The sequence below is a fragment of the Quercus suber genome, unplaced genomic scaffold (genome assembly GCF_002906115.3).
Source record: "Quercus suber isolate HL8 unplaced genomic scaffold, Cork oak 2.0 scaffold_304, whole genome shotgun sequence".
Taxonomy (NCBI): Eukaryota; Viridiplantae; Streptophyta; class Magnoliopsida; order Fagales; family Fagaceae; genus Quercus; species Quercus suber.
Window position 1 is genome coordinate 427,330 of NW_027069760.1, and position 17,019 is coordinate 444,348.

The 17,019-nt window shown below is 39.0% G+C and overlaps 2 protein-coding genes across 2 annotated transcripts; one reads left to right on the top strand and one right to left on the bottom strand.

The window, feature by feature from the left end:
• The first annotated feature begins 502 nt into the window (after nucleotides 1–502).
• LOC111991499 (galactinol--sucrose galactosyltransferase-like) lies at nucleotides 503–5,539 on the top strand. Its single transcript, XM_024023273.2, has 4 exons — nucleotides 503–1,906; nucleotides 3,535–3,712; nucleotides 3,796–4,163; nucleotides 4,604–5,539. The coding sequence occupies exons 1-4, from the start codon at nucleotides 686–688 to the stop codon at nucleotides 5,168–5,170; spliced, it is 2,334 nt and encodes a 777-aa protein (XP_023879041.2). The 5' UTR covers nucleotides 503–685; the 3' UTR covers nucleotides 5,171–5,539.
• A 9,244-nt stretch (nucleotides 5,540–14,783) lies between these two features.
• LOC136071336 (uncharacterized) lies at nucleotides 14,784–16,190 on the bottom strand. Its single transcript, XM_065782485.1, has one exon. It carries the CDS (start codon nucleotides 16,188–16,190, stop codon nucleotides 14,784–14,786), a length of 1,407 nt encoding a protein of 468 aa, XP_065638557.1.
• Between the last annotated feature and the right edge of the window lie 829 nt (nucleotides 16,191–17,019).

Sequence of the window (17,019 nt, forward strand, 5' to 3'; positions counted from 1 at the left end):
TATAAATGCATTAGATTATCTATTTTATATTATATTTTATTAAAATATTAATTTTTCTTGATTTTATTAATTGTTTTTCTTTCTTCACGCTTCACTCATTACGCATAACAACCACTATTCATTATCTTCTTTTATTCTTGTTTTCTTGAGATACGTAAAGAAATAATAAATAACAGAATACAAAATAAATAGACAGAATACAAAATAAATAGTGTTAGGCTACGAAAAAAATATAATAAAGTTATTTTTAGGAAAAACTGTGTAAATTTTACATTTTTTTTTTTTTATAATACTCAAATTGATGTGAACAAAAAGAATATGAATTTTGGATAAATAACATAGCATGTCGGTCATTTTTATTATCCACCACTCATAAATCATAATAGATTACATCATAGTTACTAAAAATTAATATAGTTTCTTAAAACGTATTAATTACATGTTGCGCAGTATCTTTCTAAAACTTCTATATAAACCTCTCCTCATTGCCTGTCTTGGGCACCAACCAGTGTAGCCAAGCCTCCTCTCTTTCTATCTCATACTCTCTCTCTCTCTCTCTCTCTCTCTCTCTCTCTCTCTCTCTCTGTGTATAAATCTCTCCTCCCTCGGGCACACCAACCATAGCAGGCAAACCTTCTCTCTCTCCAAGCTCTCAAGCTAGCTAGTTTGCAAAGACCAAGTTCCCATGGCTCCAAGCCTAAGCAAAAATGCCCCAGACGTAATGGGGCTCCTTGACAGCAATATAACCTTGTCCATAACCCTAGAAGGATCAAACTTTCTAGCTAATGGTCACCCAGTCCTCACTGAAGTCCCTTTGAACATCATATCCACACCATCACCCTTTATCACTTCAGACAAGACCAAGAACACAGTTGGCTGCTTTGTTGGGTTTGATGCCGACGAGCCAAAGAGCCAGCATGTTGTTCCCATAGGCAAGCTCAAGAACATAAGGTTCATGAGTATATTCAGGTTCAAAGTCTGGTGGACTACCCACTGGATTGGAAGCAATGGCAAAGATATAGAGAATGAAACCCAGATGGTGATTTTGGACAAGAATGACTTGGGGCGCCCCTATGTTCTCTTACTTCCACTCATTGAAGGTCCATTCAGAGCTTGTCTCCAACATGGTGTCGATGACTATGTGGAAATGTGTGTGGAGAGTGGGTCCACAAGTGTATGTGGGTCCAGCTTCAGAAGCCCTTTGTACATGCATGTAGGTGATGATCCATTTGATCTTGTTAAGGAGGCTATGAAGGTTATTAAGTTCCGTTTGGGGACCTTTAAGCTTCTTGAAGAGAAAAACCCACCAGGTATAGTAGACAAATTTGGTTGGTGTACATGGGATGCATTTTATCTTAAGGTGCACCCCAAAGGGGTTTATGATGGGGTCAAGGGCTTAGTTGAAGGTGGGTGCCCACCAGGAATGGTCTTGATTGATGATGGGTGGCAATCAATTTCACATGATGAGGACCCCATCACTGATCAAGATTGCATGAATCGAACGGCCGCAGGTGAACAAATGCCATGTAGGCTAGTAAAATATGAGGAAAATTATAAATTTAGGGACTATCAAAGTCCTAAGGTCCCTAAAAATAAAGGGATGGGTGGGTTTGTTAGAGACCTTAAAGATGAGTTTAGTAGCATAGAACATGTGTATGTTTGGCATGCACTTTGTGGATATTGGGGTGGGGTTAGACCCAATGTTAAGGGCATGCCTGAGTGTAAGGTCATTACTCCTAAGTTGTCACAGGGATTGCAGATGACAATGGAAGATTTGGCTGTGGACAAGATTGTGAACAATGGAATTGGGTTGGTACCACCGGAGCTAGTCCACAAGATGTACGAGGGGCTTCACTCTCATCTTGCGTCGGTGGGGATTGACGGTGTGAAGGTCGATGTCATTCACGTAAGTTCTGGAAACCTTTTTCTTATCCTCAGAAATTGTATTCTTCTTGCTATGCATAAACTATTTAATTTGAGTATGGTGTGGTTTTGGACGTGCGTTATAGTTTTGACTATAAAATTTGGATACGTAAAAAGTAATTTTAGTACTATATAAAATTTTACCATTTTTATTATTTTAACATAAATTTATAATTTTTTCTCTATTATTTACCGTCTGTTATGTAGACAATTATGATAAAAGTTGTGATTTTTTTTGTGATTCTAAAATTTTTTATACTTAAAAAAGGGTATTTACTTAAAGGCTTGAAGATTAGCAATAGGTCAAATAATTTTGTACAAATAAATCATCTTTTTTTTTTTTTTGGTCGCAACATTTAGTATTAATAATATTTATGACTGAAAATGCTTATCCTATAGTAAAAATACATCTACTATATAATTAAACAAATTGATAGGAATCCTTACTAACTATTCTGACACAATTAAAAAAGAAATGATGGTTGATAATATATATATATATATATATATATATGTATATGTGTGTGCGCATCCACATTCGATTCAAAAATTTGAATTAGAAAAAAAATTAATATGAAATATATTTATTTAAAAAAAAAGAAAGCACATAAGTACAGTAGAGCAAGAAACTATATTCAAATTAAAATAGAAGAATATAAATAAATGACAATCTTGCTTGTAGTCGATCCCTTAGATGTGTGGCACGTACTCTTTGTTTATTATTTGGAAAGAAGGAGAACCCAAATATACAATTGCGATTGTAATTGCAATTGCAGGAGATAAAGCCACATTTCTCATCCAGAAATCTTTTGTCATTGCAACTCTATCCTTTTCTTGGCACGTGTCCTCTACTAGTATCAACAGGTGAGTGATAGGATCATCATTACCATATTCACATCATATATATAGCATATAAACAAATTCAATCGTGTATGTATCTATCATGGATTCTTGTGTCAAGAACTAGGTTTATGAAAAATTAGTTTATCATAAGCAAGCGTGATATCTTTTCTCTTCCATCTTACTTGCATTTGAATTGAAGGGATAATTAAATTGACAGAACAACTTGGAATTTTGGTTTTCTGATTGTTATGGATGAGATGTATCAGAGTTTCTTATCAATTCTATTATAATAAATCAAGGAAAGATATGTCAAACAATCAAATTGTATATAAGCCGATGGTCTTGAGTAATATTTTTCTTCTTCTTCTTCTTCTTCTTCTTTTTTATTTTATTTTATTTTTAAGATTAAAACTTTTATTGTGATAGGGAATATATATATATATATATATATTGGGGCTGATTGGATTAAATTAATGTATAGCCACAATGTTCTTAACTTCAAAAGAGATAATCATATAAGATTAAAAAAAAAAAAAAAAAAAAAAAAGAAGAAGAAGAGAGAGAGAGAGAAAGATGGTCCTGATATGGTTGCAGGGCTCAACTATTTAGTAAAGAGGCCCATATGAGCTGGGCTACTTGGGCTGATCTTGTGTTATTTTATATTATTATGCCTGGGCCTATGGAATTGGTGAATTTGTTCAGGGGGAAAAAAAAATACAAACAAACAAAAATAATGTTTGATCTTGGGTGAACATTTGACGCTTGCAGTTGCTTGAGATGTTATCTGAGGAATATGGTGGCAGAGTTGAGCTAGCCAAAGCTTATTACCAGGCCTTGACTGCTTCTGTGAAGAAACACTTCAAAGGGAATGGTGTCATTGCTAGCATGGAACACTGCAATGACTTCATGTTCCTCGGAACAGAGGCCATAACACTTGGACGAGTTGGTATGTAAAATCTAACTCAACTGTGTTTGGATATACTAATAAGAGAATCCAAGCATTAAACTTTCTGTTTGTGATGCATATAGGAGATGATTTTTGGTGCATTGACCCATCAGGGGATCCAAATGGTACATTTTGGCTACAAGGGTGTCACATGGTGCACTGTGCCTATAATAGCTTGTGGATGGGAAATTTTATACATCCAGATTGGGACATGTTCCAATCCACTCATCCTTGTGCTGAATTCCATGCTGCATCTCGAGCTATTTCTGGTGGACCAATTTATGTAAGCGACTCTGTTGGAAAACACAACTTTAAGTTACTCAAAAGCCTAGTGTTGCCAGATGGATCTATTCTGCGATGCCAATACTATGCACTTCCTACTAGAGATTGCCTATTTGAAGACCCTTTACATGATGGGAAAACAATGCTCAAGATTTGGAACCTTAACAAAGTAAGACATTAATATTTACAAGTTCAAGCAAGTTTGATAGTAGCATACCTAAAAGTATATCTTTAAAGCATAATATAATACAATTTAGATTAGATTGCATATTTAGTTCTCAATTTTGAAAATTGTTTCAAAATTATACTATAAAATGTTTCACTTTAATTCATATTCTTTCAAAATTGTTTTAAAATGTCATTATCGTTATCTAACGGATGGAAGATTCTGACGTGACAAACGAAACTCTTGTCATGTCATCAAAGTAATTTTGGTTTCTTGAATTTCATTTGTTATGTCAGTGTTTTTTATTCATTGAATGATAGTAAGAACTTTTTTCAAACATTTTAAAGTATAAAGAAATTTTGAAAGACCAGATATGCAATTCAACATACAATTTATATACAGTAATTTTAATATAATGTTTTGTTATTTAAAATTTGTCACAGTACACAGGAGTTCTAGGACTTTTCAACTGTCAAGGAGGGGGGTGGTGCCCTCAATCCAGGCGAAACAAGAGTGCCTCACAATGTTCACACTTGGTGGCCTGTGTTACTAGTCCTAAAGATATTGAATGGAACAGTGGAAAGCACCCCATTTCCACAAAAGGGGTGGATATATTTGCAGTCTATATGCTCCAAGAAAAGAAGTTGAAGCTGATGAAGTCATTAGAGACATTGGAGATTTCACTTGAGCCATTTTGTTATGAGCTTCTTATTGTTTCTCCAGTGACAGTCTTGCCCAAACAAATAATCCAATTTGCTCCAATTGGATTAGTCAACATGTTGAACTGTGGTGGTGCAATTCAGTCAGTTGAATTTGATGATGATGATGAGAATTTGGTAAGAGTTGGAGTGAGGGGAAGTGGAGAAATGAGAGTGTTTGCATCAGAGAAACCTATGAGTTGCAAGATTGATGGAGTAGATGTGGAATTTAGTTATGAAGATAAGATGGTCACAGTGCAAGTTCCCTGGCCTAATTCCTCAAGATCATCCCTAGTTGAGTACTCATTTTGAGTTCATGGTGCAATCGTTGGAGTTCAACATTGGAAGAGTGGTTAAATTTACTGCTAACTTTTTTTCCCCACTTTCTCTACAGAGAGCAAGTGCTTTTGTTGATTTTCAGTGACCTTCAAACTTATGAAAATAACGTTGTCCCTGCAAGTTATATTATCCTTACAATGTTTGCTAATATGCTTGGAGACTAGGATAAGATGCCATAAAGGGACACGTGTTTGATGTTATAGGACTGTGTAGCAACATGTCCTTAAAAATTTGGATTGTATCTTGTAACTTGTTCATGTCTCCACACTTTCAAATATGTTTAGCTTGCTAGTGTGACTCTCTATATTCTGGAAAAAAACTTAATTATGAATTGTTTTTAAACTTCAAATGTTATAATGCAGTTTCTTTCTGTGTCACAAAAGTTACTAAAATCTGTTATGGCTGTGCATGTCCTCCCACATAAATAATTTGCTACTTTTTAAAAACTCATATTTAATAGCAAATTAAATATGCACTTACCTAAATATATTAATGTTTTTTTTTTCTTTATGCATCCTCATTTTTTAATTTGCTACTTTTGAATTAATATATCTATGTTAGGCCATTTAAAAAAAGAAAAAAAAGATTTTTTTTTTCACTTAAAAAACAGAAAGTTAAAAAGTGCAATTTTTTAATCATAAAAGGTTACAATTGGCAATATGGGAAAGTAGATCACAGTTCATAGATTCCTAGTGGCAACATGTGGCAATTGATTCCCAATCCTTCAGCTAGAATCTCTTATTACAGCTCCCCCCGTAAGCCTTTATTTGGAATCTGGGAAAATTAAGAAAAAAAAAAAAATACACAATCATGAGATTATCGGAGTTCATGAACAAGCAAATCACCGAATTGTCTCGATCTCATTCCCAAGATTTCTCCCTATTCTCAAACCATGTCATGGAGGGTAGAAAGTTTTAAGATACCAAACCATGTCTAAATAGGTTAGTAACAAATAGGAACTTACTAACTTGCCCTGCAAGTTCATTAACAAACAACCCCAACAAACCCAAGTACAAAACAAAGCGGCAAGGGACCCCACAAAAAAGTTGGTTTTTTTCTTTTTTTTTTTTCTTTTTTTTTTCCATGTACTTTAAAGAATCAAATATGGACATTCTGGCCTTTTGCCCTTAATTTTAAAAAAATTTAGCAATATACCCCTGTTTTGAAACTATATAGGTTCGTGCCCCTGTTTCGATACTCGATTACCATAAAATCAAGTTTCAACGCGAAACTCAATTGGTTTAAAATCGAGTTATGCCCGATCAAACTCAAAAAAAAAAAAAAAAAAAAAATTTGCATAGAACTCGAGCTCTAGGAACTCGAGTTTCACGTAAATTTTTATAAGATATAAAGTTCAGGGGTCCTATAGTGGCGTTTTTTAATCCCTATAGTGACGTTTTTAAGTCCAATGGTGGCGTTTTTCTAGGAAATTTTTTTATAAGTCTGAATACTAGGTTCAGTGGCCCTATAGCGGCGTTTTTTAATACCTATAGTAGCGTTTTTCTGGAAATTTTTTTTATAAGTCTGAAAACCAGGTTCAGTGGCCCTATAGTGGTGTTTTTTAATACCTATAGTAGCGTTTTTCTGTAAAATTTTTTTTATAAGTCTGAAAACCAGGTTCAGTGGCCTTATAGCGGCGTTTTTTAATACCTATAGTAGCGTTTTTCTAGAAAAAAAATTTTATAAGTCTGAATACCACGTTCAGTGGCCCTATAGCGGCGTTTTTTATACCTATAGTGGCGTTTTTAAGCCCTATAGTGGCGTTTTAGAACTCGATTTCCATTTAATCGAGTTTCATGCAAATTTTTTTTTTTAATTTTTTTTTAAGTTTGATCGGGCATAACTTGATTTTAAACCAATCGAGTACTTTAAGTAACTTGATTTTAAGGTCATCGAGTATCGAAACAGGGGCACGAACCTATATAGTTTCAAAACAGGGGCATATTGCTAAATTTTTTTAAAATTAAGGGCAAAAGGCCAGAATGTCCAATCACATATTACAAAATCTATATTATAGCAAAACACAAATATCAAAACAAAATTCAATTATCTTTCTAAGTCACTAAGTCTTTCATTTTTGAAGTTTATGGAGACACTTTCACATTAATTTAAAGGAACTTAGTATTTTAACTAGAGAATTTTGAAACTAATAAACTAGTATACCCAACATCTTTAGTAGCATGCTAAGAGTGTTGGACAAAGATATCTCAAGACTATTCCAAGAGATTAGAAGATGCTTCAAAATATGAGAATTTAAATCTTTTTAAAAAAAACTCCAATTTATACTTCATAACACAAAAAACCAATAAAAATGGTTAATCAAATTGCATTGTTTTAGCTGAAATAGCTTGAGAAACACAAAGACTTGCACTGTACTAATATAATTAATCAACATATCTATTGGGGAAACCTATAATTAATTAACATATAATTAATCAATATAATTAATCAAAATATCTATAGAGAGAAAGGGAGAATTAATTGGTCATGAATCACACATTTCTATGGATCATAATGCACATTTATGCATACTAAATGCTGACTACCATCAGATACAGCCTACCATGGTGATTATAGGTTTGCTTATGAACTTAACTATCCTGCTGTTGAAGCCTTCACACATGTTGTTCAGGACTATGTTACTCTAGCCATCACTTTTGAACATATGCCTAGCCAAGATACTATCTTCACCAATGTTCATTGGTTGCATTTCTGGCTCTTCTTCTGAGTCACTCCCCTCATCCTTACTACTCTCCTCAACTTGGTCATCAACAGCTGGTGCTTTGCTAGCCCTCCTAGCACAAACCTTCTCAACATCTACCTCATGTGGCTCACCATAGTCAACATTTGTAAATTCAGCATTATCATGGCCTCCAAATTGTGAAAAATCAGGTCTGTACTCTTCATCATGATACCCAACATACTCATAGTAGTGATCACTCTGAAGCTCACTGTCACTAACAAAAACCTCTAAGGCCTTAGCATCTACACGTTCTAGTTCACTACTAGGTTGTCTAGCAGTTAAGGACTCAAAATCCTCCACTAGTAGCTCAAGTGGTTCATGCATTGAATGCTCCACAAAGACATGAATATCCCCATATCCCTTCACCAAGTCAGTCATGAACATTGTAGCATTATCATCAACCACTTAATGGAAATTTGCTTGCTTTGGGTTCACACCAAGCATTTTAAACCATAACTTATCCACTGCAGTGTACCCAAACTCCCTACAGATACTCTCAACCTCTACTTTTGACAACTTATCTTGGTCACAATTATCCACTATATCAACTATCCCTCCCACATACACTTGAGGGTCCCACATGAAATGCCCACCATAGTGGACATGCAGAGTAAAAAGCTCATCCATACTGCATGTAAGTCATAGAAAGAAAACATAATGAAAATAGATATCCACATTTTGAAATTAATAATACTTTGTTAGGTTAATAAACTAATAAGCAAATAAAAACTACATACAATACAAAAAAAGGGAACACATGGACCCAAGCACTTCTCAAAAAGTATGACACAATATAGACAATCAATGTAAATACCAACATAAAGATTTCATGGTTTATCAAAGTCAATATAGTGGCCCTTGATAAACAATAGTGACACACAATACAGACAAACAATGCAATTACCAACAAAAATATCCCATTGTTTATCACAGTCAGTATTGTGGCCCCTGATAAATAAAAGTAAAACAAATAGAGCTGCAAATACCAAAAGCTATAAACAAAAGTAACACACAACAACCAAACAATGCAAATCCCAAAAATATTCCACTATTATAGTTAATATTATGTCCACTACAAAAGCTATAAAGGGAGAGAGGAAGAGAGAGAGTGAGAGTGAGACACAACGAGAAAGAAATAGAGATAGAACCCGGTGCCTTAGATTGAAATTCCAGAGCAATAACAAAATACAATAACTCAAAATTCCCAAAATCTCAAAACCCAAAAGCTGAGATTTAGACCCAGCACTTAAAAATGTCATTCATAAAAGAGAGAAAGGGAGACATAACGAGAGAGAGAGAGAGAGAGAGAGATAGAACCTTCGCAATCTGCTTAGCACAAACACTCTAACGCTATCTGAGATTGTGCTTGCTGATTTGTGGTTTTTTTGTGCAAGTCTATAGTCATGTGATGAGCAACGGGTAAGAGATTAGGGATTGTGGTCGCTAATTTGGGGTTTTTTTTATTCTGTTTTTTGTTGATGTGAACTGATTTGAGGTTTTTTGGTTTAGGGAATGTCACATGAGGGCCACGTGACTAACTAAGGGCAGGAATGGAACTTGTAGGGTTAGGATTTGTGGCCCAAGCCCAAAACAATAAAATTGTAGAGTATGGGTGAAAGAGTTAGGTTAAATATTGGATTGACAACAACGAATCACAACTTTCGAACACAAGCCAACATGAATTTACGTGTAAAGCCTGAAAATCCGAAGAGCTATATTATTGTTTATCTGATGAACAAAGGTCTTAGGGTTACAGTCAAGTTCTCTCTTTCTTTTTTGTTCTTTTTTCCTCCTCCTTCTCGTTAGGAGCCTCCTTCCTTTATATAGCCACCCTTCTCTTCATCTCCATCGTCCACTTGTTCCTCATTCATGAGTTTGTTTGAGTACATGTCACGTCAAGCATCTTCTTTTAGCTCTGTGTGAGTGGCGGTAGGTTAGGATGCACTGTTCAGGGGTCTTCTCCACATAAATGCGGCCAGAAAAGTTGCTGCAGAGTATTAAATACGGTGGTAGCAGCTTTCCCTTTAGATATTTCTCCATCCTTATAGTTTCCCAGCATACTCAGAGCTTATCTTGATCAAGTGGAGTCCTCGGAAGGTCATTTTGGCATTTTACACACTCAATTGATTTATAATATTTGCGTCAGAGGATTACAACCTATTTGGACAGGAGATATCCTCTTCGGATTGTAATAATTCTTCCTTTTGAGGGTCCCACTTCCAGATGGGCCTTGCCCTTTCCATCTCCTTCTTCTCGGTCGCAAAATAGCTCTCCTATGAGCTTTCGGCCCATTATGTTGGGCTGGCCCTTTTCCCCCCACAATAGCCCCTCAAAATTTTAATTTTTTCCTCGCATCCGAGGAGAAAAAGTAAGATTTTGATCTGCCACGCAAGAAAAAAGAGATAAAAATAAATAAAAATAAAGAAATTTCAAAGGGGGAAGTCATAAATACCCCCATTTACACGCGCGCGGGCATAGAGACGAGCGCTTTATTATTGCCGTTGTCAGTCCCGTATTCCTAAAGTGCTGTATTAATTACTCCAGGCAGCGTTTTGTCCTTTGCATCCAACGGTGAGTTGTTGATCCAACGGACAGGGTTCTTCTTCGGTATTTGGACGAAATGAATGACATCGCTTCATCTGTCTCTGTATATAAACCCCTAGAGGAGGTTATTTTTCTTCACTTTACGCATTCTCAAAGTACCCAGAGAGTTTTTTCCTTCAAAACCTTTCAAGCCTCTTCGGATTTTTGTGTTCTTTGCTTCCAAGGTCTACAAAGAATCCATCTCGAATCTAGGGATTGTACTTCAACTTTGTTTGTGTAAGTTTCGGCACCTCTTGATTCTTTATTTTCTTCTCGGCTATCGTTTTCTTCCCTCAACACCCTTTTCCTGTCCATCGCTTCAGTCACTTAAAAAATGGGCAAATTCCAACATCTCGTCGATAGTCCGGCGTTGATAGAGGAATTTAAGAGAAATTACGGTATCTCGTGGGGGATAAATCTGAGATACTGCCCTCCAGAGCAGATACTAACAGCCCGAAGAGAGGGAGAGGTCATAATCCCAATGATAGCCTTCATTGAAGGGGGAATGACCCTCCCAATGGGCTCTATCACACTAAATTACCTTTGCAACCACAGGCTTTCACCTGAGTAGTGCGCGCCCAACACCTTTAGGATATTATGGGCCATCGATGCCTTGAACGAACAGTTAGGACTAGGGCTGACCTGACATGACTTAGCATACATGTATGAATGTCATAGCCAAAAAGGGACGGGATACTACCTTAAATCCCGATCCGACGTTGTTAGATTGTTCTCCTGCCTTCCCAAATCTAATAAAGGGATGAAAGATGACTATTTAATCGTCTCGGGCGCATGGCACGACGGTCTACACTGTCCGACCGAGCCAGGAGAGCTAGGTGTGACTTCTTAGACTTAGGATCTCTAACAATAGTCTTAGGATCTGTCATCTTATTTCAATTTTCTGACCCGATCTGTCTGTCTGTTTGTTTTACAGATAAGGCACACACTGCTCCTCGGCTCAACCTTATCAATGCCCCCGCCCTTAATTACCTACTATGCTCGGAGATATTCGTAAGTGAAGATGGACAGCTCTGGTCCATCCCACTCATACTCGGCTACACGCCTAAGAAAGCAGACATCCAGCCAGCTGGCAACGCTATCACACAGGGTGATCACCGATTACAGCAAATAGACGTCGCTCGGCGACACTTTTTGGCGTCATACAACCTCCCACCTGTTCCACACCCCAATCCACAGGGCATCCCCCTGCTAATCCGACCAGTTCAACAAGTTCCTCTCGAACCGGTGGCAGTAGGAGAAAGAGTAGGCTCTTCATCCGCTTCGTTAGAGGAACAGATTGACAGATTCAAATTTGAAGGGGACACTTCAGGGGGGGGTTCAGGTAATACCCTCTTCTGATTCCAAGGAGGAAACTGACAGCCAGTCCTGCGTCCGCCAACCACTTTTGCTGACTGCAGTCCCTGAGGACTCTTCCGAAGAAGAAGAAATGTCTGACTTGAAGTTTCTTCTGAAGAAAAGGGGTAACAAAGCTGAGTCCAAGGCGATGGGAACCTCTCGGCCAGCGGTGAACTTACCTCCACCCCCACCCCCACCTCAAGTCTCTAATCCGGCCTTGAAACCGATTCCGGATCTGAAGAAAAAGAGGCCTCTTGAGCCTGAGGACCGGGAGGTGGTGCTGCCAACAAAAACCACTAAGCAGCAGAAGGTGATAAAGGATCACCGCAATAAAAGGGCCACTTCCGTTGAGAGCAGGGAAGAGCCTCCTATAGCCGACGTGCACCAAGGGCAGCATACTTGGTCTCCCCGGCTGGAACTAGATGGGGTTCCATATTCCTGGGAGACCTCGGTCAGGAACTATGATGGGGGCAGAGCGGGGCTGATAGCCGAAGCTTTGGAGCAACCGCTACTCCTCTCCCACGACATGGAATCATACAGGCATTTCAGCCAGTATGATCTCTTCATGTCCCTGAAAAGGGACCTGGCCATGGTAAGCATACTCACTTGACTCTTCGGTTAGACTTCTAAATTTATATATTTTATGCTAACTTTGTTACTTTATTTGTTCAGATTACCCAGCAAGTCTTCGTCGCCGAAGAGTGGAATCAGAAAGCCTACGTCGAAGCCCAAGCGGAGGCCCACTCTAGGTCCGAGGCTGAAAAGGCATTGGGCAGCCTAAAGGAGGAGGTCTCTCAGATCTCAGACCAACTAAAAGGGGTGACCCAGGAAAGGGACAGCCTCAATGCCGGTCTGAGAAATGCTGAGACCCAAGCCGAGGCCCAACGCAAGCTGCTAAATGATACTCAGAACAAATCGACATCTGAGAAGGCGCTTGTGAAGGAGCTTCGCGCCGAACTCCAGAAGGCCAATGAGGCTGCCAAGAATGCTCGGAGGGACGCTCAGCTGGCCAAGGAGGCGACCGAGGCCGAAAAGAAAGCGTCCTACCAACTGGGAGTGGAGACGACGGAAAAGGGTCTTACTGAGCAATTTGCTTCAATCGCTCGGGACTACTGCGACATGACCTGGGGCAAGGCGCTGGATGTTGCTAGAGTACCTGCTGACTCGGAGCTGAGGCTGTCTAAGAATATTTTCTATGACCCAGATATCCGAGAGCTTCCAGAGGCTAATGCCCTTCCTCCAACACAACTCCTAGAAGTCTTGGAGCTGCCTTTGGTCGACCAAGCTCCCCCAGTCATCCTTGAGCCTACCAAGGATTCCAGCCAGCAAGGTGATCAAAGCCTCCCTACTGAGCCACCTAAGGAAAAAGGCGAGGGCTTGGGAGAAAAGGAAGCACCCTCGGAACCCAAAGACCAAGCCCCAATAGAAACTTAGACTGTAGGCTCTTTTGTTTTGTTTTGTTTTGTTTTTTTTTTTTTTACTGTTCCCCCTTCATACAAAGGATTGTAAATTATTCGATTTCAATCAATGAAGCAGTTTCTATTTTATCTTTGGTGTTTTTATTGCATGCTATATGGTTTTCCTTTGTCACAAGTAACTTCATTTCGTAATTATGATAATGTAGGCACGCATAATCACTTTACCTCGCTGATAATATATATATATATATATAACTAAAATTGATTCCGAAGAGGACAGTACAGAAAGATTACTGTTAAGTGATGACCAAGTATTATAAAAGTTGGATAGAGTTGACATTAAACAAGGTTAATAATGCTAGGCAAGACTTATTCTAAAAATAACCTTCAGTATCAATGAAAGCATAAAAGTATTAACTAAAAATCACCTGGTCCGAGGATCATAAGCATGATTGGGTTTAAGTTTAAATACTTAGAGAACCAATAAGGAGTATTAACTAACCCAAAATCATCTGGTTCGAGAACTACAGGCATGATTGGAATTATGTTTAAACATTTAGAGAACCAGTAAGGGGTGTTAATTAATCCAAAATCATCTGGTCCGAGAACTACAGGCATGATTGGATTTAAGTTTAAACACTTAGAGAACCAGTAAGGGGTGTCAACTAATCCAAAATCATCTGGTCCGAGGACTACAGGCATGATTGGATTTAAGTTTAAACACTTAGAGAACCAGTAAGGGGTGTTAACTAATCCATAATCATCTGGTTCGAGGACTATAGGCATGATTGGATTTAAGTTTAAACACTTAGAGAACCAGTAAGGGGTGTTAACTAATCCATAATTATCTGGTCCGAGGATTCCATGCATGATTGGATTTAAGTTTAAACACTTAGAGAACCAGTAAGGGGTGTTAACTAATCCAAAATCATCTGGTCTGAGGACTACAGGGATGATTGGATTTAAGTTTAAACACTTAGAGAACCAGTAAGGGGTAACAAGTTATCATAATGAACAAAGAAATAATTCGATTAATAATAGTACCTTTTGAGGTTATTTACATTCCAGGGACGTGGTATTACATGATTATCCAAGTCCTCTAGGAAATATGCCCCAATGCCAGCACATGAAGTAATGCGATATGGTCCCTCCCAGTTTGGTCCTAATTTTCCCCATGCTGGGTTTTTCGCAGTGCCAACGACTTTTCTGAGCACCAAGTCACCAGGTTCTAAGGGTCTTAGCTTGACGTTGGCATCATAGCCCTGCCTAAGTTTCTGCTAGTAATGTGCCAGCTGAACCATTGCATTTTCTCTTCTTTCTTCGATTAAATCTAAGCCTGCTTCTAAGAGCTTATCATTGCTGGCGGACTGAACAAGTTAGTTCTTAAAGTTGGGAAACCTGTTTCCAAAGGAATGACAACTTCATCCCCATAAGTCATTGAAAAAGGAGTCTCTCCAGTAGATTTGCGAGGTGTAGTTCTATAAGCTCAGAGCACGTGTGGCAACTCTTCGACCCACTTACCCTTCGCGTCGTCCAGTCTCTTCTTTAACCCATTAACTATGACTTTATTAACTGCTTCAGCTTGTCCATTCCCCTGAGGATAGGAAGGGGTAGAGTACCTGTTCGTGATTCCCAGTTCGCTACAATAACTCCGAAATGCGTTACTGTCGAACTGTAAGCCGTTGTTTGAAATGAGAGTATGAGGAACTCCGAAACGGGTGACAATACTCTTCCACACAAATTTTTGCACATCCACGTCTCGGATATTGGCTAGAGGCTCGGCTTCGACCCATTTCGTGAAATAGTCTGTGCCGACCAAAAGGTACTTCCTGTTTCCTGCAGCCTTGGGGAATGGATCCACTATGTCCAAACCCCATTGGGCAAACGGCCACGGGTTAGATAGTGGGTTGAGGACTCCACCTGGTTGGTGTATGTTCAATGCGAATCGTTGACATTGATCGCACTTCTTTACATAGTCATGGGTTTCTTTTTGCATGTTCGGCCACCAATACCCTTGAGTAAGGGCTTGGTGGGCCAATGACCTGCCTCTAGTGTGACTCCCACAAATTCCTTCATGCAATTCCTCTAGTAGCAACTCAGCCGCCTCTGGATGAATACACAATAGGTATGGTCCTGAGTAGGAACGTTTGTATAACTTTCGGTCTTCGGATAGCCAAAACCTGGTAGCCTTCCTTCGGATCTTGTTAGCCTCTCCCCGCTCTTCTGGCAAGGTGTCATTCTTCAAGAATTTGATTATGGGATCCATCCAGCAGAAACTTTCTCGAATCTGGTGCACTCGGACTGCATCCCCTCCTGCTCCGGTGGGCTCATAGAGATCCTCGACGAGGATGACTCTCGGCAAGTCTTGCTCCGAAAAGGTGGCTAGTGTGGCCAAAGAATCTGCATGCGCGTTACTGCTTCTAGAAACATGTAGCAAGCTAAAAAATTCGAATTCCACCTGCAGATGCTTGACTCGATTCAAGTATCCTTGCATTCTTTCATCCTTCACTTTAAACTCCCCTTGTACTTGGCCCACAACTAATCTTGAATCCGAGAACAACTCCACGGCCTTTCCTCCCATTCTTCGGACCATAGCCATTCCCATCAATAGGGTTTCATACTCTGCCTCATTATTGGTTGCACCAAAATCCAGCCTTAATAACTTTTCAATGATGATTCCTTCCGGAGATATCAAGACTAGCCCCACTCTAGAACCTTTCCGGTTTGCAGCGCCGTCCATATACACTTCCCAACGGGCAGGATCTCGTTGAGAAATCATGCCAACCGATTTTCCATCCATGTCTTCCTTTGTTGTTACTTCTTCTAAGCTGGGCTCCGTGAACTCGGCCACTAAATCCACTAGGATCTGCCCCTTAACTGAAGTGCGAGGCATATATTTGATATCGAAGGCTCCTAAAATGGTACCTCACTTAGCTATCCTTCCCGTGTAGTCGGCACTCCGGAGTACGGTCTTAAGTGGGAGTTGCGTGAGCACAACGACAGTATGTGCCTGGAAGTAGTGGGGCAATTTTCGCGTTCCCAGTACTACTACCAAAATAGCTTTTTCCAATGGCAAGTATCTGATCTCGGCTTCATGCAAAGACTTACTTACACAGTAGACCGGCCTTTGTACACCTTGATCCACTCTTATCAGCACTAAACTTACAGCATGGGGGACCACTGCAATATAGGCAAATAAGACCTCATCTGGTTCAGGGCTAGACATAATTGGTGGCCGAGACAAATAGTCTTTAAGTTGTTGGAAAGCCGAGGCACATTCTTCAGTCAATTTAAATCCCTTCCACTTGTTGATCAGCGAGAAGAAGGGTTTACATCTATCTGCGAACCTAGAGATGAATCGGTTCAAAGCAGCTGTCATCCCTATTAACTTCTGTATCTCTTTTGGATTTCAAGGAGTCTGCAGATTTTGAATAGCCTTTATCTGATCAGGATTGACCTCAATTCCCCTGTGTGTTACCATGTAACCCAAAAATTTGCCTGATCCCACACCAAATGAGCACTTTGACGCGTTCAAGCGCAACTTATGTCTCCTCAAGGTCTCAAAAACGTTATCAAGATCCTTCAAATGCTCAGAAATAACCTTACTTTTTACCACCATGTCATCTATATAGACCTCAATGCTTTTGCCCAATTGTGATTCAAACATCTTGGTCATCATTCGCTGATAAGTAGAACCTGCATTTTTCAGACCAAACGGCATC